The sequence below is a fragment of the Chinchilla lanigera genome, unplaced genomic scaffold (genome assembly GCF_000276665.1).
Source record: "Chinchilla lanigera isolate Chin_1 unplaced genomic scaffold, ChiLan1.0 scaffold00057, whole genome shotgun sequence".
Taxonomy (NCBI): domain Eukaryota; kingdom Metazoa; phylum Chordata; class Mammalia; order Rodentia; family Chinchillidae; genus Chinchilla; species Chinchilla lanigera.
The window spans coordinates 9,633,179-9,655,185 of NW_004955458.1; the positions used below are offsets into that span (position 1 = coordinate 9,633,179).

At 36.7% G+C, this 22,007-nt stretch overlaps 1 protein-coding gene across 3 annotated transcripts in view; it reads left to right on the forward strand.

Moving 5' to 3' along the window:
- Mon2 (MON2 homolog, regulator of endosome-to-Golgi trafficking) overlaps window positions 1-22,007 on the forward strand; it is an 82,277-nt gene that overhangs the window by 13,365 nt on the left and 46,905 nt on the right. For all 3 annotated transcript variants that reach the window (XM_005397433.2, XM_005397434.2, XM_005397431.2), the window contains 15 exons: window positions 479-608; window positions 2,298-2,395; window positions 2,784-2,909; window positions 5,829-6,023; window positions 8,372-8,496; window positions 8,922-9,058; window positions 9,850-10,003; window positions 13,135-13,367; window positions 15,463-15,544; window positions 16,374-16,558; window positions 17,465-17,577; window positions 17,897-18,001; window positions 19,643-19,723; window positions 19,798-19,871; window positions 19,964-20,054. In XM_005397433.2, the coding sequence (XP_005397490.1) occupies window positions 479-608; window positions 2,298-2,395; window positions 2,784-2,909; window positions 5,829-6,023; window positions 8,372-8,496; window positions 8,922-9,058; window positions 9,850-10,003; window positions 13,135-13,367; window positions 15,463-15,544; window positions 16,374-16,558; window positions 17,465-17,577; window positions 17,897-18,001; window positions 19,643-19,723; window positions 19,798-19,871; window positions 19,964-20,054 (1,929 nt within the window). The remainder of the gene's footprint in view (window positions 1-478; window positions 609-2,297; window positions 2,396-2,783; window positions 2,910-5,828; window positions 6,024-8,371; window positions 8,497-8,921; window positions 9,059-9,849; window positions 10,004-13,134; window positions 13,368-15,462; window positions 15,545-16,373; window positions 16,559-17,464; window positions 17,578-17,896; window positions 18,002-19,642; window positions 19,724-19,797; window positions 19,872-19,963; window positions 20,055-22,007) is intronic.

Here is a 22,007-nt window from a genome sequence, read left to right on the forward strand (position 1 = left end):
GCCAGAACTTACCAAATTATATGCTTGTAAAGGTACAATTTACTTTATGGAAATTTTATCTCAGTTGAATTTAAGGAGAAAATGAATGACTCGTATTATGAAATAGTATTTTATGTGTATGCTTAGCAGTTCATATAGCACTGCTTCAAATGGTTTATCGATAGAACAGATTTGACTGCTTGCTATTTGCAAAGCAAGCCATTTGGGGAAAGTAAAAGCACAACACATTATCCTATGCGTATTAAAATATTAAGAGATATTTCATGTTACTTAAGCTAATCTTACATAGCTGTATATTAGCTGAGAGTGAATTACTTTAAAATCTGAGAGATTCTTAGCTTTATTGTGTAAAAATGTAGGACCTTTAAAGTCTGTGAAAGAATCAAATGTAATCACTTAAGTGTAGGTTACATGTGATGAAAATAACAGTAGGCATGTGCCTCGATCTTATTTCACACTAAATGGAAACTGTTTTTAGGCAATCGTGCTTTGTTTTCGCCTGCACTTCACAAAAGATAACATCACAAATAATACAGCCGCTGCCACAGTGCGCCAGGTTGTTACTGTTGTCTTTGAGAGAATGGTCGCCGAAGATGAACGCCACAAAGGTGAAGTGATCAAACGATTTCTTTTTAACTGTGGGTGATTCTTCCTTGGATGGTTTCATTTTTATTAATTTTCAGCCTTTGCCCAATGAACTTAGAATACCTAAACACTAGAAGACTTACAAAATGTTAAAAGAATATTATTAGTATTGGAAAGTTTTTTCCTTAAGTCACAGTTTTATCACTTTAAAAAGTAACTGCATCTCCATGTTCATTTCTATATATGCATAATTTTCTGCTCATGATAACTTCACAGTTTAGTCAAACATTACATTCTGTGAATTTTTTGTTACTTCCTTTAGCCACATAATTTGAAGTGTAGCAGTTGCATTGTATTTCATAGCTGTTCAGTAATTAAATGAACAAGTCTGTTGGGTGTTCAGGTGGTGTTTTATATTTTAAGCTGTTTGAGTGTCTTCCTGAATATATTTTTTTCACTGAACAGGTAACATATGTTGTAAAGAGTAATCTTTTTATATTTTTAGTAAATACCTTTCTTATAATTTTTAAAACTTTTTAAACTAGAAAAGTTGTCATTTCAGAGAACTGACAGATATTCCATTCTGACATGTTATAATTTCATTAATTTGATAACTTTCCGTTGCTGTAGAAATTTTTTTTTTTCAGTTTTTGCCTTTATTTGATGAAAAGTAACTTTGCCCCTGATCATTTGAAGATCAGGGTGCTACAGTAATAAACAATCTAGAAAATATTTAACTATTTTTCCCCCTCACATTTTTTTTAAAAACTCCCTGATATTACATAGTCTTTTGAATTTGATATTTTTTGGCAATATTGTAAAAACTGGCAATAGTAGTAGGTAATGGTGCCTACTCAAATAATTATTTTTATGGAAATTAAACATTGATTAGATTTGGTGTATGATTTTTCTATATTTGTCTGAGAAAAATTGCAAGTGGAATTGTAATTTGAAACGTTAAGGAATTAATCTTAGAGATTAGCACATTTTGTTAAAATATTCAAAATTATATAAAAATAGGACAGTTCTTCAGTTTGAATGTCTTATATATTCATAACCTCAATATAATTCCTGGATTGGTGGTTTCGGCTGTGTTTCTCTAAAGGGTAAAATACCACAAAATACTAACAAGAAGGAGTAAAAAGTGCCTACAACCTTTTTCAAAAAGGCTTTTTCAAAGAATTAGTATTGCAAACCAGTTGTCATAATTTATAGATAGTTATCTTTTTTGTTAGTAAAGAAAAAATGCTGAGTTGGGAAGTACCATTCTAGCTGACTTAGCTAGTGAGTATCTATTACTGACACCGTAAGAATGGCAGATCAAGCCGTTCATTCTGCTGTTTGAAGACAGTGAGATGGTGGAGGAATTCATAATATGATACACTTTTATATATTTGATATTTAAAGGCACTTTCAAAGATCATGTCACGTTCATATCCATGAGATAAAGGGGTTGATGAATGGGAAACTGGGCAAAGCAAATGCATTGGACAAAGACAAAGCTTTTATAAGCTTATTGAAGTGAATATAACATGTTGAATAGTGTTTATGGCATTTGTATAAAGTAGTTTCTCATTATTTTATTTTGAAGATATAGTTGAGAAATTCCAAGGTTTGTAATTAAACACGTATTTTAACCATACCTTTTGAATGAAATGCATACTTTATCAAAGCCCTGATGAGCTCTTAAACCTGTCCCGTTTTGCTTGTAGATAATCCGGAACAACCAGTACTGGCCCAGGGCAACAGTAACAGGAGGTCCGTCAGCACCCTCAAACCGTGTGCGAAAGACGCGTATATGCTCTTCCAGGTACTTTAGTTAACAGAGCAACTTTATTACAGCTTGTGTGAATGTTTGATTTCTAAAATTAATTCTTACTGTTTAATTTTTTATTTTGAATTTGTCTGATTTAAGTTTTACTTTAGAATTAGAAATGTAGAAGCAATGTTTAAATATTTATGAAAGATGAAAGAACAGCTTCTATATTTACTGTATAGCTAATGAACAGGATAAAGTAGTATTCCTCACTTCTAAGGGAGATCATCTGTTTACACAGTGTCAGTAGTTGCATGTTTCTATAGAAGTTTGTATAATCTATCAAGTGTACAGTTTTGAATTACTGATATTGTTTCTGATGAAGAGGATTTCTTTGAAAAGCATATTTCACTGTAGCACATGAAATTGTTTATTTTCCCAGGACCTTTGTCAGTTGGTTAACGCTGATGCCCCTTACTGGCTCGTGGGCATGACGGAAATGACCCGGACATTTGGTCTCGAATTGCTGGAGTCAGTCCTCAATGATTTTCCACAAGTCTTTTTACATGTAAGCCACCACTACTGTCTTGTAACAAAATTGATCTTTAATTTTTTTCACAAATATTTTTCAAGAAAGCAACATGTATTTTTTTTTCCACATCAAAAGATGCAAAGACAGCCTTAGACTGTAGACGTATGGTAATGTACTGCTTCTTTTCCCATTTTTAGGACTTTAACATCTTGAAATTTTAACATTAGAAGAAATCCCTAGAGACTTTATCTAGTTAGGCATTTCCTGGTCTATGGGTCTGTCAGAGAAATGTGTGTGAGCTGTTTTTATATCTAAACCCTGAAAGAATTACTGGTTTTTGGGGCTGGGGATTTAGCTCAGGCGGCAAAAGCACCTGCCTGGCAAGCGCAAGGTCCTGAGTTCGGTTCCCGGTACCGGAGAAAAACCAAAAAAAAAAAAAAGCAAAAAAGAATTACTGATTTTTTTTTTTTTTTACCTGTTTATATGTACTTGTGTGGGTTTTGTTTTGTTTAGCTTTTTGAGATAGGATCTTGTTCTGTGTTGCCCAGACTGGCCTCTGAGTCCTAGGTTCAGGTGATCCTGCAGCCTCAGCCTTCCAGCTAGCTGGAGCTATAGGCACACAGCCCTTCAGCTGGCAGTAGCTGTGTGTTTTTTGATAACCTAATGGACAACCGTAGTTAATACTAGTGAATGTAACGTATAATACAAAATATCTTAAAACAGAAAATAGGGGAAAAAGAATGATGAGTTCAGACATTTCATTTTACGTGAAAAGCTGACATCCAGAATTGATTCTGTAACCTCTGTAAGTCCCTTAGTTATTAGGAGATCTTGAACTATAATTCATATCTTTATCGTTTTAAGCAAGAAGGTATTAAAACCTTTATTTTGTCATGCCAGAGGCTCCAGTGTAGGTCATCTATTTAAGCATCTTTTTGCTTAGATAATGGTAGAGTGGCTGTTGGGTAGGAGGGGCGCTACCAGTCAGGCAGTGCTTCTGCCGTAAACACCTTGGAAGATACTGTCGCTCACCAAGTTCATTGGGTTGGTGGTGCCAGATGGACACATACGCCCTTTCTCTGCTCTTTAAATAAAATTCAGGTCTTTGAATACTAAAAGCCCCTTCGCTACCGCACTCTGTCCCTCTCTGAGTAATCCATTTTACCCTTCCTTCTCAGCCTACAGCTTATATGACTCCGTGCCGTAAGGTGTAAGACCGTTTGACTGGGGTCTTAGAACCGAAGTTATTTTTATGTGGTTTATGATTTTTGGTACACATTTGGCAGCTGCTAATTGCTTTTCATAATATCGAGCAGTATTTACTGGTGATTCCATTTCATATAATACAATATGCAGCATTTAGGTATAACTTGTCCAGTAGTCTTTTCTGTGAAATAATAATCATAATAATAGAATAACAATATTCTCTTGAATTTTTCCAAATACCTAAAAAGTAGCAGTTATCCAACTTTACTGATGAGGAAACTATGACCACAGAGGGTTAACTAATTGGTAAATAAATAAATAAAATATTGGGTGATGCAAAAGGCAATTTCAAAGATGACTCTGGCTTTCTAGCTTGAGCAGCAAGCCATTTGCTGATATGAAATACACTGTAGACAGAATTTTTATGTGAAATAGATTATTCAGTTTTGTATGTACTCCTTTTGAGGTGTCTGTGAGACACTCAAGACGTTAGTTGCGTTTGGGGTTTTAGGCCAGAATTACAAACCGCCACGTTGCTGGCGCTCACTGCTATGTAAAGGGGCAGGCGTGAGGTCCTGGACCAGAAAGCAGGCCTCGGGGTCGGGAGCGCCGCGGACCTCCGTGGTCACGGCACTGGGCAGGAAGGGACGAGCATGCGCGGAATGTCAGGAACGGCCGGCCAGAGAAGCAGGAGCAAGTCTGAGAGGGAGTGTGATAGAGTAAAAGACAAAGAAAATTTTCAGCCAAGTAATCCTCTGCATTAAATGCTTAGAACAGCTCTGAGATGAGGTCGGCCAGAGGTCAGGTGACTGGGGAAGCGCTTGCTGGTGGTGAAAAGCAGCCTTAGCGGGTCGGGGCGTGAGGGGTCGGAGAACAGAGACAGCTCTTGAGGACTAGGTCTTGTTCTTCCGCAGAGCGTGCATAGTGTAGTCTTCGTCTCCTTATTTGGTTAGGAAATTTTGATGTAGTTTTTCATTAGAAAAGAAAAAACGTTCTATAAACTTACATATTAATACATAAAAATTATTTTTGTGATGTATGAAAATGCACTTAACTATACCTTGAAGTTTGGCGGTCCAACTGACTGCAGATGTGAAGACAGAATTTCAAGTCACTTAACTCTCAATAGCTGTTTGAGGGGAAAGAGTTAAAAGTACATTAAAACATAGGAAAGTCTGGAAGGGTATGCAGCAGACGTTAAAATGACTAGCTTGTGTGCAGGAGGTAAGATCAGGCAGCACTTGCTTTTATTAGTTACGTATTTTCTCACGTTTTCAGATGTAAAAAAAATGAAAACTTTTGCTTTTGAGCAAACAAACTACTCTTTGACTTTCTTGCCTTTTAAGATTAAAGGATTGTGGGTGATTTTTATGATTTTTTATTTTTAGCTTCAATGAAATTTAAATGATTGAAACAACAGGTAAATATTAAATGCAGACTAAGCCTTTATCTCGTCACTAAAGTGAAACTGTGCTTTTAGCTAATACAGACGGAATGCACAGGTTAAGGAAGACTTTCTGCATAATATATTAATATATAGTGACAATGTACATGAGATTTAAGAGTTCTCTACAAAATTCCTCAACTTGTGGAATAATTAAGAGCAATATGAATTTCACAGTTATAAAATATAAATATATAAACTTAAAATTAAGTAAATTTATGCTGGTTAGTTGTATTTGTTAGTGAGACTGTGTTTTAAGTGTATTAAGTGCAAGCTAAATTCTTTTTTTTCTTCTTTATGAATAGCACCAGGAATTTAGCTTCCTTCTCAAAGAGAGGGTGTGTCCCCTTGTGATAAAGCTCTTTTCTCCAAATATAAAGTTCAGACAAGGATCCAGCACGTCATCTTCCCCAGCTCCAGTTGAGAAACCCTATTTTCCTATCTGCATGCGTTTGCTGAGAGTAGTGTCTGTTCTGATTAAGCAGTTTTACAGTCTTTTGGTAAGTGCTGATTTCCATAACTTTGTGTATATAATTGTATATAATGTTTCTTTACATGGTGCTTTATCTATTACTTTTAAAAATGCAATTCAGAATTTTTTTTGAGTACTTACCACTATTCTTCCAGGTACTTTAAAGATAACATTCCATGTATTGCTGGTGCTTTATTGAAAGAAACAGCCAGGCTTAAAATTTTCTTTTTTCTTTACCAATTTGGTTGTGTCTGGTAATCAGAATGACTGATCTGAAAGCAATATGCAGTATAAGAATCATAGTTGAATTCCTACCATCTTGTATGGTGAAGCTTTGCATCATTTCCAGTGGTTCAGTTTTGTTTTGTTTTGGTTTTTGTTTTTTACTTGTTACTGTCTTTGATTGTTTGATCAGTCTTACGTTCTTACATCTGGTGGACTGAGCAACTTCATTGAAGATAGCAGTATGTAATGTAGCAACCATTGTAAATTCTTGTCGTTCTCTTTTGAGGTCATGTATCTTTTTTGTTGTTTTTGTGTTGTTTTGATTTTGTCTTCATTGTTGTTGTTTTATCTTTAAAAAAGATAATATTTCATCCTTTCTTGACTCATGCTTTTGTTTATATTTTAGTTTTGCAAGATGAAATAGTTGTATAATTTTATTGCATAGCAGTGCGAATACAGTTAACTCACTATTGAACTATACAGTTCAACATTGAGAGTAAATTTCATATTGTGTATTTTTACAATTAAAACATTTAAAAATGTAGGCAAGAAGGTAAAAGTAAAGATAATTAGGATATAGAAATACCAATAAGCCTGGAAAGTTAGGAGGAATGGGGAGATTTTTAAGAGGAGAAGCACATGGGCCAACGTAGTTGCTGCAGTTCTGTGAAATAATTGCCAGGCCATGCGGTAGTCAGATGTTCAGGAGGATTTGCTGTTCTGGGGCGTTCTACGTACCACTTCCCTGTTTGTTCTCTAAGAACTGGCTAGTTTGTCTTAAAAAGGATTTTCTTCCTCTTTCTGTAATGTTGGCTTAACTACAGTAAATTGGGATAAGACTACAGGAAGACATTCTCCTTTTTCTTTTCATGTCCACTAATCAGTCTTAGAGAAACAAGTTCTACAGGGGAAAACCAGCAAATAGTTCAGTTCACAACTGTGTTTCTCCAGACCTCCAGTCTACGTTGATACACACCAAAGTGCTTCACGCAAATTCCCCGTTCTGTCATACTTGAATATCACTAAGACAGTGAATTTCATATTGTGTACTTTCACAATTAAAACATTTAAAAATGTAGGCCAGATCGTGAAAATAAGTAAGATAGAGAAATACCAGTCAGCGTGTAAAGTCAGGAGGAACTTGCTCATAGGGTCAGGTTTAATAAAATCAACAATTTATATTTTATTTACTTTTGCTGTTCTTAAATAAAATTTAGATAGTATGTATGTATTTTAATTGTAGGTGGTAGTGAAGAATACAATGGTACCCACACAGTTTGGTTTTATTGCTTTGATTTCCTGCTAAGGTACCATCTGTTATATCCACCATAGCTCTCGTACTGTCTGGTCAAATGTCACTACCTTGAAGATGACAAATCATATCATAGTATTATTATGGAAATAATTTCGTGTTCGCTTCAGCAGCACATATACAAAAAATAATTTTAATTTCATGGGAATCGTCTCAAGGAGCCCTAGGGATCCAGCAGCCATACTTTGGGAAACACTGACATAGAGAATCCTGTTCTCCAGGATTCACCAGCTTGTCTTTGTAAAGAGCTCAGAGAGAAGGGTAATTAATATTCAAAGGTTGGTTCTGTTACTATTACCTAGAGTGAGTAGAAGAAATTAAAATGTCCAGCTCATTCAGGTAGAGCTATACCTGTGTAATTGTTCCCCATTTCTGTCCTCTGAGCTGGGTCTGAATCACTAGGATGGGTGCCCAGATATTAGCTTATCACCTCTATTTCTAATCAGCAAAAGAAAATACAGAAAAGCCGTGGTGGTATGCCTGAAGGGTAGAGTGTTTGTCCTGTTAGCAGTGTGCATTATATCTGCTTCCTGGCAATTTTAGAAGAAGGGACAAGATGGTGTACTGTGCTTTCTAAAAAGTAAGGATAAAGGATTAACCATGTTATAGATCACGAGTGTTTTCAGGGATATATGTGGAAATATTTTTGCTCTTAACTTTTCCTTACAGTAAAGCTACTTAGGGGAAACTACTCCCATTTTTTCCAATCATTGTTAAGAATTTATTTCAAATCTAAAAGATTTTATTGGTTTGTCCATTGCGTTAAATGAATAGCAAGAAAACAATCTATTATTCTTTTCTTTGACTTAGAGACACATAAACGCTCTTACGCTTTCTAGGTAACTGAGTGTGAGATATTTCTGTCCCTTCTGGTGAAGTTTCTGGATGCAGATAAACCTCAGTGGCTGCGAGCCGTTGCAGTAGAATCAATACACAGACTGTGTGTGCAGCCTCAGCTGTTAAGGTAAAACCTCAGCAGAATTTTGCTAACTAGATGGGTTAAGAAGCTCAAAGGAAAAGTCATAGATTTATAAACTAGTAGGAAGAGTTTCGATATTTGTTCTCCCCAAATGGTGATTTTGAAATGAAGAAAATTATACATTGTATGTATATAAAGGGGTGTGAGGGAGGTACGTAAAAGCACTGGGGAAGGGACAGAATGTGAATTCACCGAGTTTATTTAATAGCCAGAATAATTCTTTTAGACGCTATCTTCACTCTAAATCTTTGTCCTTAAATTAGTAAAATCACTCAGCTGAGCTGAAGAATCTTTGCGTGTAGATAACATTGGAGCTATTTTAGCAACATTACTTGCTGTGAAAAAAAAAAGTTAAGAATTTTTAATACATGCAAATGTTTTTCCCAGAAGTGTTTTAAAATATTTTTCAGGTCCTTTTGTCAGTCCTATGATATGAAGCAGCATTCCACCAAGGTTTTCCGTGACATCGTGAATGCACTGGGCTCTTTCATCCAGTCCTTGTTTCTTGTCCCGCCTACTGGAAATCCTGCTACAGCCAACCAAGCTGGTAAAGAGATATCTCCTGAGAGGCTGTTTTCCAGAAATCATGTGACGAGAGAAATTTGGATGTGTTAATAAAGATTTACATTCAAAAAATAATGTGATAGCACTGTGGCACCTACATTTCCTGTTCTGGAATAGATTTCTGTCCCGGGTGTACTTTCAGTTCCTCTAACAACATTAGGACAAAAGTTGAGATGTGGTTCTTTCTAAAAAGAACTCCATTTCCTTCTTTTCTTTAAAGAGTCTAGATGGTTAGTACCTTAGGAAGTCTGTTAGTGTCTCTTTACACAAAAGACATTAACCTGGGTTTAAGTTTGGGAATCAATGTATAAATAATTTGTTTCTCTTTACTGTCTTTTCTGTCACTTCGAATTGATTGTATTTTTATTTATTTCCACCTTGATAAAGAAGCCTAATAAAAAGAATAATCATAAATTTGGCCATAATCCTAATAATTCTACTTTAGTAGCTTTTATACAAAAAAGGAAATGATATTTGAGGGGAATAGATTATCTGGTAAGAAAATTAGGATTAATACATTTCATTTGTATGTGTACTAGGCTCACGGTACAGAAAAAAAATTTTGAAGATTAACTAGGTGTTTGAATAGGAATGATTTGGGGGCTGGGGATTTAGCTCAGCAGCACAGTGCCTGCCTGGCAAGCGCGAGGTTGTGAGTTAGATTCCTGGTCCTGGAAACAAACGAACAAAAAAACAAACAAAAAAAAGAATATGAATGATTTGTAATCAAGTGGTAAATTGGTATCTTTGCTTTTTTTCCCCGTTACTTAATAGGAAACAATAATTCAGGTGTTCCAGTGTCAGCACCAGCTAACTCAGGAGTGGTGGGGATTGGTGGAGGGGTTACTTTGCTACCAGCATTTGAATACAGAGGAACTTGGATACCGATTCTGACTGTAACAGTTCAAGGCAGTGCTAAAGCCACCTAGTAAGTAGTGATCACATTATTTTATAATGAATGATATTGTTGGGGATGATATTGAATCCTAAGATGTTTCTGTCTGCATTATATTTTAAGTTTTAGATCCACCATTTCTAGTAGTCTAAAACTCATTTTCTTCTGTCATATTATGAGAATTTTTCTAGGACTGGATTTTTTTGTATGCTATTTGTAGACTGCTAATATTGTAAAACAAAGTATGACCTTTTTCAAACCTAAAAACCTGTTCAGCTGTCTTACAGGTTTTTTGGAGTAAAGGACTTGATTTCAGACCTCTTGGATTTATGTTGTCTAATATTAACCAAGTTACCTGTGGCAAATTAATTTTTTTTAAATCTGTTTTGTCATCTATGAAATGGAAGTAATAATATATCTAATTTTTTGATCTTATATGTGAAGCAAGTTATTTTAAACATTTAGCTAATCAGGAAAAAGTTTTTAAAAATGAGAAAAGAAGGAAAAAAATTGGAAAGAAAGCTTTTGTAAGTGTGGGAAGGATGGGTTGAAGGGCAGGGAGGGGAATGGAGAGTAAAAAGAATCAAGTTACATCATGTACAGGTACAAATTACGAATGTGATCATTATGTATATCTAAAATGTACCAATAAAATCTGATTGAAGGAAAAAGAACTGCAAAAATACTTAACTCATCATAGTTTTAGGGTTAAACACATGGAAATAGTAGTTTTTCTTTATTAAAACTTCATAGAGTCTGTGTCTTTTTGGGTTGTCATTAGTCACTTTAACAGACACACTCTTAGCAATGTAAATAAATCTGTGTTGTCTGAGGACAGAAATTTGTCTAACAGAATTCTTTGCACCAGTTTATTACTATGTGGCTTTCTAGGGCTAGTTGGCGTGGTAAGGATTAAGTTCCTGAACTTTTCTCCCCATCTGAGATTCCGTTTTTTGATCAATAATATAAATATATTTCTAATGACTGCCTGAATTTTAAAAGACTCAGAGTTGTCACATTTAAGTGGTGAAAATGGATAAACTTTAGAGTTAGTCAGGCTTGAGTTAAAAACCGATGATTAATAACTACATCTGTGTCATTTAAAGTTTTTTGTGAGGATTTAATGAGACTATGCAGCCTCCTCCACAACATGGAATCAGGCTGAGAGTGTTTGCCCAATAAGTGATTGCTGTATTTAGGTGCCCTTATTGCTTAGTCTGAGTTCTGCATTTTTTTTTTTATTAATTCTGTACTTTGTTTAGTCTTAGTTATGATTGAGAGATTTTTAGAATTTAAGGTGGGAAATTTTATTAGCTTTTCGTACTGTATTCTTCAGTAATTTCTCTTCTATTTCTGAGGTAATTTACATACGATAAGATTTACCCTTCTACAGTGTTCACTTGAGGGTTTCCGTGTACTTGTAAGTTATGCAAGTATTCGTACAGTCCGGTTCCAGGACATTTCCATTACCCCGGAAGGAGACTGTGTACCCATTAGCAGTCATTTCCCAGTCCCTCTTTTTCCCAGCCTCTAACTGTTCACTTTCTGTCTCAACTGATTTTGCCTGTTGTGAATCTTTCATCAGAATGGAGTGCTGTGATGAGTCTCCTTTTGCATCAGGCTTCCTTTATGTAGCATAATGTTCTGAAAGTTCATTCATGGTGTAGTATATTAGTACTTTTTTCCTTTTTATGGTTGAACAATACTTTATGGATATGTCACATTTTTTAATCTCTTCATCATTTGACGTATTTGGATTATTTTTAGTTTTTGTTTCCTACGAATATCGCTGCCGTGAACTTTTGCCTGCATATTTTTCCATAGACATGTTTTCGTGTCTCTTGGGTGTGTATCTCAGAGCAGAACCGCTGGATCACCTGATGACTGTTCAACTTTACGAGGAACTGTCAAAATGTTTTCCCAAGCAAGTGTAACATTTATACTCCTGTTAGCAGTGTGTGACGGTTCAGCTTTCTCCACATCCTGAACAATATTTGTTGTTTATCTTTTTGATTATAGCCAATTCTCCCATTCTTCAAGTTGTCTTTTCATTTTCTTGATAGTGCTATTTGAAGCGCAGTAGTTCATCTTATTTTTACTTGTTGGTTGTGCTTATACCTAATAAATCATTGCCTGATCTGAGGTCAGGATGACTTTTGTCTGTGTCTTACTCCAGGAGTTTTACAATTTTGTCTCCTACAGATTTTTGATTCCTTCTGGGTGAATTCTGGGTGTAGCATGAGGTAGAAGTCCAGCATCTCCCTTTTACATGTGAAGAATCAATTGTCCCAGTACCATGAGTTCTTTCCCAATTTAGTTATTCCTTCTTTACAGTATTGACACAAACAGTGTTAAGGGATTTAGAAGCGTAATTTATTTGTTCTGACTTCAGACAGAGCATTGTTGTCCTTCCTCATGAAAGCTGTCTCCTGTGAGGTAGGAGATGTTCTGTCATTTGACCTGACACATTGACGCTGTTGTTTGTGCTGCAGATTGTTTGTGAGGTGATAGCTAAGCTGGATATGCCACAGTTAAGCTTTTCCCCAATGTGAAAGCGTCTTGCTCTTCGTACAGCTGATTTTATTTTACAGCACCTTCTTTTACAAGCACCTGTGTCAGTCGGGTGCAGTTGTGTATGACTAATTCCAGCTAGTCGGGAGACCGGGATAGAAGGATCGTAATTTCTAGGCCAGTCTAGGCAATGTAGTGAGACCATATCTCAAAATGTAAAGAATAAATAAATAAAATGGGCTGCAGGTACCGCTCACTGGGATAACTCATTCTGTGTCCTTGGGTTCAGTCCCCAATACCACAAAAACAACAGGCAACATCCAACCCACCTAAGTCAGAGTTGGAAAAACTTTATACAAGTCTTACTAGGTTTTGTATATATCTTTACTTTTCTGATATTAACAAGTAATGAAAATATTGGCAAGTTTGGGGAGAAGCAAGAGGTCAAATATTAAAATAATTAGTTATGTCAGGGGTCAGACCTTCATTTTTCCAGGTTACTTAGAACACCGTAAAGACCTCCTTCAAATAAAACAAACCCTTTATTGTTTTTATTCTGTCAGTCTTAATTTCTGCAATCTACAAATTGTGGGAAAGTTTTTGTAATTTCTTGATTGTGCCTTCCCAGTACTTTAATTTTTTCATAATTTCAGCCTAGAGATGTTGGACAAAGTGGAGCCCCCGACTATCCCGGAAGGCTATGCCATGTCCGTGGCATTCCACTGTTTGCTGGATCTCGTGCGCGGAATCACTGGTATGATTGAAGGAGAGTTAGGAGAGGTTGACGCGGAGTGTCATTCTACCGCTGAGGCAGCTTCTTCTCCAGCACAGTCCTCAGGACCGCAGGATTCACAGTCACCCTCCGACGAGGCGGATCAGGAAATGGGTATACTTTGATTCTGTATTTTTAATTACTATTTTGAAATAACTTGACTGTATGGAAAGTTGGAAAAATAGGGTCACCATATATCATCCACTCTTGTATCCCGATTGTTAACATTTTACTATATTTACCTCACCATTCTATATGTACGTGTCACTGTACTTTTCTTTTTAGCTAGTTAAGAGTATTTATATCGACATGACACTGTCCCATAATACTTAATACTAGTTTTTCTAAAACTAAGGGCAGTGACTTAAGTACTACAGTACAGTCACTATCAGAAATTAGGACCCAAGGGACTGGGGATTTAGCTCAGCGGCAAAGCGCCTGCCTGGCAAGCGCAAGGTTGTGAGTTCGGTTCCCGGTACCGGAGAAAAACCAAAAAAAAAAAAAAAAGAAATTAGGACCCAAGCAATATTATCACCGAGTCCCACACCACATGCAAGTTTTGCCAGTTATCCCCCTACTGTCCTTTATGGTCCAGGATCACTTTTGAGGAGTACAGGCCAAACAAGTTGAGTTTGTTTTATGTTCCTTCATACTTGGATTTATGTATTCATTTTTGACAGGCTTAGCTTAGAAATGTTGCACTGCTGTATTTAATGTAAGAGCACATTAGGAGGAATATGCTACCAACTTGTGTCCTTACTGGGCTTGTTCATTTTTATGATTTGGATAATATCAGCCTGGTGTCTTCAGTATAAAGTTCATTATTAACTTTTTATAGCAGAATACATCAGCCCTCTACTATAACAGTGCCCTGCCTGTTTATTATTATTACTATTCATTTAAATTAGGGTAACTTCCTGGATTTTTTTTTCCCAAAGGATTATAATCTGTGGCTATCATTATTTGATTTGATGCTCAGACTGGTCCTTTTGAAGCTGGCCTGTATCCTTTTGATGTCCCATGTGCATTTGACATTGTCTGAGCACTTCCTTATTATTTAATAGAAGATGTTCCAAACTAATCTTGTATGTTTCTTGTCCAGCCTGCGTATCAGTCAATTTGCAAGGAGGCCTGGAGAATAGTAGTAAAATACATGGGCACTAGGTGTGCTTTGTGCCGCCTTGTACAGGAAATATACTCACACACTGTGCTGAATGCTGTGGTGACTTTGTACCGGTTTTTCCTGTTCCAGGTTAATGCCATGAGGCTTATTTTAACTTGACCTTATTTGTGATTTCCGTCTTCAGCAGTGACGTGCTGGATCACATTTTGCTCAGTGTACTCACGTACTCGCTTGATTCCTAATGTGTGTGGCAGATGTCCTCACTAAGTCCTAGTGGGCGTGTTACACTGCAGCCTGTCCACACCGGTCACACACACTTACAGATCGGCCTGGTGAAGGGGCCAATACGTTTTTTTTTTTTAAAGATAGTTAACTCGTATATAGAAAGATCTTATAATATCTATTTTATTTTATTTTTATTTTAAAGAGAAAAAAGCAATAACAAAGTAACAGTGAAGACAAAAACAAAACAACACAAAAACAATAAAAATGATACAGGGTTTCAAATGAGAGGGGTGAACAGTGGCCATAGGTTGCTCAGTTACCAGGTGTAAGGGTGCGAGCTTGATCAAACAACTAAAGACAGTAGCAAGTAATAAAAAAGTAGAAACGATACAGAGCTTTATTAAACAAGACGGTAGGAATTCACCAGTGGTTGTTATATTGCATATTATTGTCTTTAAATTAGTTGTTCTGATAACTACATATAAGCATGCATTGGTCAAGAAAATAAAATTTAAGCATTAACTGTTCCTTTCAGTAAACCATTAGACATCAGCAGTACACTTATCCCAGCTGTCTTCATGTATACACACACACACACACACACACACACACACACACACTTCTATACACATATATATAATACCTATTTTAAAACTTTTTTTAATACTTCTTCTAGTTTGAAAATAGTATGGCTTCTGTTTGGTGTTTTTTAAATATAAAGGCTTAATATACAATAATTAAGTAGTGGATAGAATAGTTCTCATATTGCCAAATGACCGGGAATGTGTTACAGTGTGATACAATGGTCAGTACCGCGCCGTCCGTAGTTGCCTTGAGGGGTGATACCTTTTGTCCTTTCAGTCAGCAGGGCCGTGTGGGAAGAGATGGTGAGCGCCTGTTGGTGTGGTCTTCTTGCTGCGCTCTCGCTGCTTCTTGACGCCAGGTATTAAGTCTTCGTAAGTTTATGTTGCACTGTGGCAGTTCAAACAAGCATTTAAAAAACTACTTAAATTTCACCAAGAATTTATTTTCTAATACGAGTTTTTTGAGTGAATAGAATGTTGCTATTTTATTGGTATACTTATGGAATACAGTGTAATATTACAGTACATGTATACAGTGTAAAATCAAGGTAATTAATATTTCCATCTCACTGTCATTTCTTAAAAAAGTTCTTTTTCTGTCACCCTCTCCTTTGTCCTCTCTTTGCCCGGCCTTTCTACCAGAATTGTAATGTTTTAGTGGAAAATACAATTCTCACATTACAGAGCACCTTTTCATTACAAGAGTTACTACTGCTTTTGCAGTGATGATTATATTCAATGCCTTTAATGTTTGCCTTCAGCATCGCAGACTCTACTAATTTCTAAATTCTTGAGATATATATGTATGGGGGGAGGGGTGGACAGCATCTTGCTGTGTAGTCCAGGCTGGCCTCAAACTCAAGATAATCCACGTGCCTCGGCCTCCCAAGTGTTGGGATTACAGGCATGTGCCACCATGCCCAGCTAGAAATTCTTGATATTTTAAGTGAAATATTTCAGTTCTTTCATCAGTAATATGTTTGTTTATATATATATATAGTATACTGCATTTACCTAGTTAAAATTTTCAGATAGTAACTGTTAAAATTCCTTCTGAAATACATTGATTTTAACCACTATTTTTTGTAGATTTTCTTAAGACTTAACTGAATACCTAATCCCACATCGTATTTACAGTATAATTTAGACTAAGTTAATCAGATTAAATAAAATACCTTATCTTTTCAGCACAGATGAGGCTGCCACTGAGAATATTTTAAAAGCTGAACTGACTATGGCTGCTCTTTGTGGAAGACTGGGCCTTGTCACCTCCAGAGATGCCTTTATAACTGCGATATGTAAAGGCTCCCTGCCTCCACACTACGCTCTTACTGTACTGAATACCACCGCCGCAGCTTCACTTTCTAACAAATGTAAGCAAAGGTGACGCAAGTTCTCTCCATCCGGCGGGGTGACGGCATCGAGGAAGGATGAGGGGGTTCTGAGCTGAGCTGCTGCGCGGTCACTGTGTGGCTGAGGAAGTCAGTGCCTGTGAGCGTAGTTTCTTTGGTCCCTGTACAGCAGCAGGAGGGAGAATGTAATCATTCCAATCATAAATAATCATTGTGCCGTAAAATAAATGTGAAAGTCCTTTGTAAACACTAATGTACTGGTGAAATGGTGGGTTTTCCATTTTTGGTCTTTTGATGGAACTAGAACAGTAATTCTTGCAGTCACTTAAGTTAAGCTGACATTCAAAAATTTGGTTCCTTGTTGAACACTTTGAAGATGCCCAGGTTTGTTACATGTGTTATAAATCTTTTTCAATGTGGTAATTCAGTTTGCAGGCTGAAATTGTATTGGTCTCTAACTTGAAAAGTATGCCAGAACTATAATGTTCAAAATATTTAATGTGAGCCGGGTGTGGTGGTGCATGCCTGTTACCCCAGCACTGGAAAGCTGAGGCAGGAGGATCACCACAAGTTCAAGCCCAGCCTGGGCTACGTAGTGAGTTCAAGGCCAGCCTGAACTACATAGCAAGACCTTCTCTCAAAAAACAAACAAAAAATTAAAATACTTCACGCCCTAATTGTTTTGTATGTGAGGTACCAGTCTTACAGTTTTTATAATTTACGTAAAAAATCATTTTACTTAATAGTTGCTTAACTTGTCTTGAATTTTGTACCTTGTGAACTTTCAAAGGGATTACATATAGGTAATATTAATGATGTTTAAATAAGTGTTATGGTTGAATTTAATCATACTAGTATTTTTAAGTATTCCTTTTTATGTAGGATAAATGTATATGGCACTCATTCGGGCTTTCCTCTGTGTTCTAGCGTATTCTATCCAGGGCCAGAGTGTTATGATGATCAGCCCCTCCAGCGAGTCTCACCAGCAGGTTGTGGCGGTGGGCCAGCCTCTAGCAGTCCAGCCTCAGGGCACAGTAATGGTAACGCCTTTGTCCTTCTTTGGGTACCGGTTAGCTGTCGAGGGGATCTCTGGGAAACCTTTTTTTTTTTTTTTTGTATTTACCACAATCTATCATTACACTTCTTCTAACTGGAAGGTGTTTTCAGAAGAAGCTCTTAGGTGTGTAGTTGGTATTATTGTGGCCAACAGCAATAACTGAACTTTTTTGGAAACATTCAACCTATGTTCTTAATAGTTTTTTTACTTAAAAAGACTTTGAGTGCATTAATACTATTGTATAAGATTTTAATTTTTTAAAATGCATGACAGGTCCTGCAACATATCCTTTTTCAATACAGCTAACTTCCAAAAATATCCAGTGTATGAGGACTCTACTTAACTTGGCGCACTGTCATGGGGCTGTCCTTGGAGCGTCATGGCAGCTTGTCTTGGCAACTCTTCAGGTATGTTGCAGTGTCTGGGTCTCTGGGTCAGAGGTCAGTGTTGCTGGTCTTAATCACTAGCAGTTAACTAAGCAGTGCCGTGCAGTTAACCATCCAACACCGTGGGTGCTTTAGGCTCTTCTAGGAAGTAGACAGTAAGCATTAAAGAAGTTAGAAAGGAATAAAAGACGTGGCTCAGATCATAGGAAGTGACAGACTGCTTCACATGATGGTCCAAATCCTGCTGCCTGTGTGTGGTATAATTATTTTACATAAATATCAATTACTCTTGTGTCTACTACCATGCACTAAAGTCAGAATGGATCAAAGATCTCAATATTAAAACAGAAATAATAAATCTACTGGAAGAGAGAGTAGGTAGAAATCTTGAAGACCTAGGTGTAGGCAGAGAGTGCATGAACAAAACCCAAACTGCACAGGAAATACTTCAAAGAATCAACAACTGGGACCTCATCTTACTGAAAAGCTTTTGCACAGCAAGAGAAAGCACCAACAGAGTCAAAAGACAACCCACAGAGTGGGACAAATTTTTAGCCAGTTGTCTCTCAGACAAAGGACCTCTGTCTAGAACATGCAAAGAATGGAAAAAAACTCAGACCCTCCAATTTCAAAAATCCAATCCAAAAATGGGCATCTGAGATGGATACACACTTCTCAGATAAATACAAATGGCAAATAAATATGAAAAAAGGTTCAACATCGTTGGTCATTTGAGAGATGCAGATTAAAGCAACACTGAAATTGCATCTCACTCTAGAAAGAACGGCCACATCAAGAAGTCAACCAGTGACAAATACTGGAGGGGCTGTGGGAAAAAAGGAACCCTCCTGGTGCAATCACTATGGAAATCAGTGTGGAGATACCTCAAAAAGCTAGGATTAGAGGTCCCATTCAACTCACCTATCCCTATTCTGGGTATCTTCCTAGAAGAATTAAAAACATTTTACTACAGCAATATGTATGCACACATGTTTATAGCAGCACAATTTATAATAGCTATATCTTGGAAACAACCCAAATGCCTGTCAACCAAGGAACGGATAAAAAAGATGTGGTATTTTTATACAATGAAGTACTACTCAGCCATAAAGAAGGATAAACTTTAGACTTTTATAGTGAGTAGACACAACTTGAGACCATACTCATAAGTGAAATAAATCAGACGCACATGTGTAAACATTGCATTATCCCCCTGATGTGAGAAATTGAGAGAGTAAATAAGATCTAGAATGTACAGTAGATACTGTGAAATGGGAAGTAGTTGCTTAAAAGGAAAAAGGAACTAGGAGAGGAGAAAGGGGAAAGGAAGGAAGGGAAAAGGGAGAGAAATGCAAGTCAGCTATTCTACTAGTGCCTTCTTGGTTCATTGAAAAGGAAGGTTTGTGCTCATACCGTTCGGAAAATGTTCTATGCCCATGTCTTGTACTCTGAGAAACTGCTTTGAAGATGACAGTATGCACTGTATTAACCACTGTTATTCTCCTATTATTTTGGTACGAATTTGTTTTACCTTTTTTCAGTAAAATAAAAAATGTTAATTACTGATTTTAATGTTAGTTATGAGAAACTTACTGATTTTAGTTCTGGTTAGTCTTAAAATCAGTTACAACTGATTTTCATTTTAGTGTTTTAAATTTTCAGCATCTTGTTTGGATTCTGGGATTGAAGCCTAGTAGTGGCGGTGCCTTGAAACCCGGACGAGCCGTGGAAGGACCCAGTACAGTAAGCGCTTGTCCCTCTTACCGAATTGGTGCTTGCGCAGGTGTCCTGTGACGTTCACTGTGTGCTCTTCCTAGGTTCTGACGACAGCCGTGATGACAGATCTCCCAGTGATTTCCAATATACTTTCAAGGTTGTTTGAAAGCTCACAGTAAGAGGCAATTTTTTTTTTAATGAATAGAAAGATTGTTACCAGCTGTATATTTTAGACCAGAATGTCTAATTTCTTAATTTTCATTTTAGGTATCTTGATGATGTGTCGTTGCATCATTTAATAAATGCACTTTGTTCCTTATCTCTAGAAGCAATGGATATGGCCTATGGAAATAATAAGGTGTGATATTCTACCTCTCAGTTTTAAATATGGTACATTATATAAAGTTATGTAAAGTACACTCATTATAACTTACACGACGTGTACATCCATTATGATTTTTGTGTTTTACTAGTAGGGCTAATTCTCAGTTTATTAACAGGCTAGTAACACTACTGTCAGTTAGGTCTTTGCCATTTCCTGTTACGTGTAGAAGGGAGGAGTAAAGAGCACACGATTTGGCCTGTGGTACGTGTTAAGTATGAGGTATATTTTTAAATTCTGTCCATTTTCCCTGGGCACTAAATATTCCTTAAAATGATTTTACAGAGAATTGTGCATCACAGTTTTTATAAAGGAATTCCATTAAATATCATGATAGTGTTTGTGATTAAAATTTATGATATGGTGTCTTGGCTATTTTTCCCTCGTTGCTGAGACAAAATACCCAACGCCCAAAATGAAGGAAGGAAAGGTTTATTTAGCTTACAGTTTGTGGAGGTTTCAGTCCATACTTGGCTGGCTCTGAGGCAGAAGACAGCAAAGCAACAAGAGCAAAGGGGGCAACGGCAGCCGAACAGCAAACAGCCAGAGCAAACAGAGGAATGGCCGCAAGCAGCTTCTTTCTCTGCTTTACTTTGTAAACAGGCTACCCCCACCTGAGGGGCATGTAGCTCTCACATAACCTCCATGTCCTCCTCTTCCACAGGCTCAGGATGTATACAAAGTAAGCACTCTGGCTTCCTGCTAAGTTACTTAGGCAAACCTCTAGACTCCCCAAGTTGACACAATGTATCAACCATAACATGTGGGAAACGTAACATTTAAATTACAGAATGTATCTCAGTTCCTCTCTCCTGCATTGGAACGGAAAAGGAGCTGATCATTTCTTTCCGAAGGTATTGATTCTCCTCATCTTAAAGTTAAACTTTTCTTTGTTCACTGATTCGAAAGCTGTACTTTCGAGTATTAACATTTAGGGACGTTTGTGTTCAAAATGTGTACTTGGAAAGCACAAAATTTTGAGCTTCTAAAACACTTGTTAGCCAGGCATAGTGGTGCACATCTGTTATCCCAGCACCTAGGCTGCAGCGGCAGGAGGATCACAAACTCACACATAGCCTGAGTAGCTTGGCAAGACCCTGTCTCAAAATAAAAAATTGAAAAGGCTAGGGGTGTAGCCCGGTGTGAAGGGCCTCTCTATTTTAGGATCGTTGACTTCATAAAAATATGTCTACATGGGAGCTTTTAAAAAGTTCAACATTTAATTATGACATCTATAAAAATTATATGCAAATATTAACGTAATTTTTCTACATAATTAAAAAGCAACCTAATCAGCTGTTTTGAAAGTGCTAAATGTAGAAGTCTCAATTCTAAGAATTCCTTGGGTAATGAGCATTTATATTTGGTTTGCATTTTGGGAGTTTGTGCTGATGTGTTGAAAAAGTAACTTACATAAAGCGTTTAATTCTAAGAAGTTGATGCTGGTTACGTGTAGGCCTGATCTCCAGCTTAGTACAGCAGCTACAAAAGTATTACGACAGGTATTTTTGATTGTTTACTATATGTCAAGCACTTACCTATTATTTTACTTAATCATTTTCTCATTGTTTATTAGCTTATGTTTGAGATTTTCACAAGTACATTTTGGCCTATTAGTCTGGCTGTTAATCTGTATTGTAATTAACTAGATAAGAATTTACAAAATAAATAAATCTGATGCTGGAAAAAACATGTTAAAAGAAGCGAGTGGGAGGGACGGGCTTGAAAAGGAATTGAGACGTTAATGTACATGTGCCAGTTCCCCGTGATGAAGGTAATTATGAAGTACTGCAAACATGTTCTCATGAAGATGAATTTAAAGGAATAAAAATCCCAGGTGCCTTCACCATGGAATACAGATTTAATCATTTAAAACAACTCTCTGAGGCTCCATGGTGATCTTCCTTTTTTTTTTTTTTTTTTTTTTTT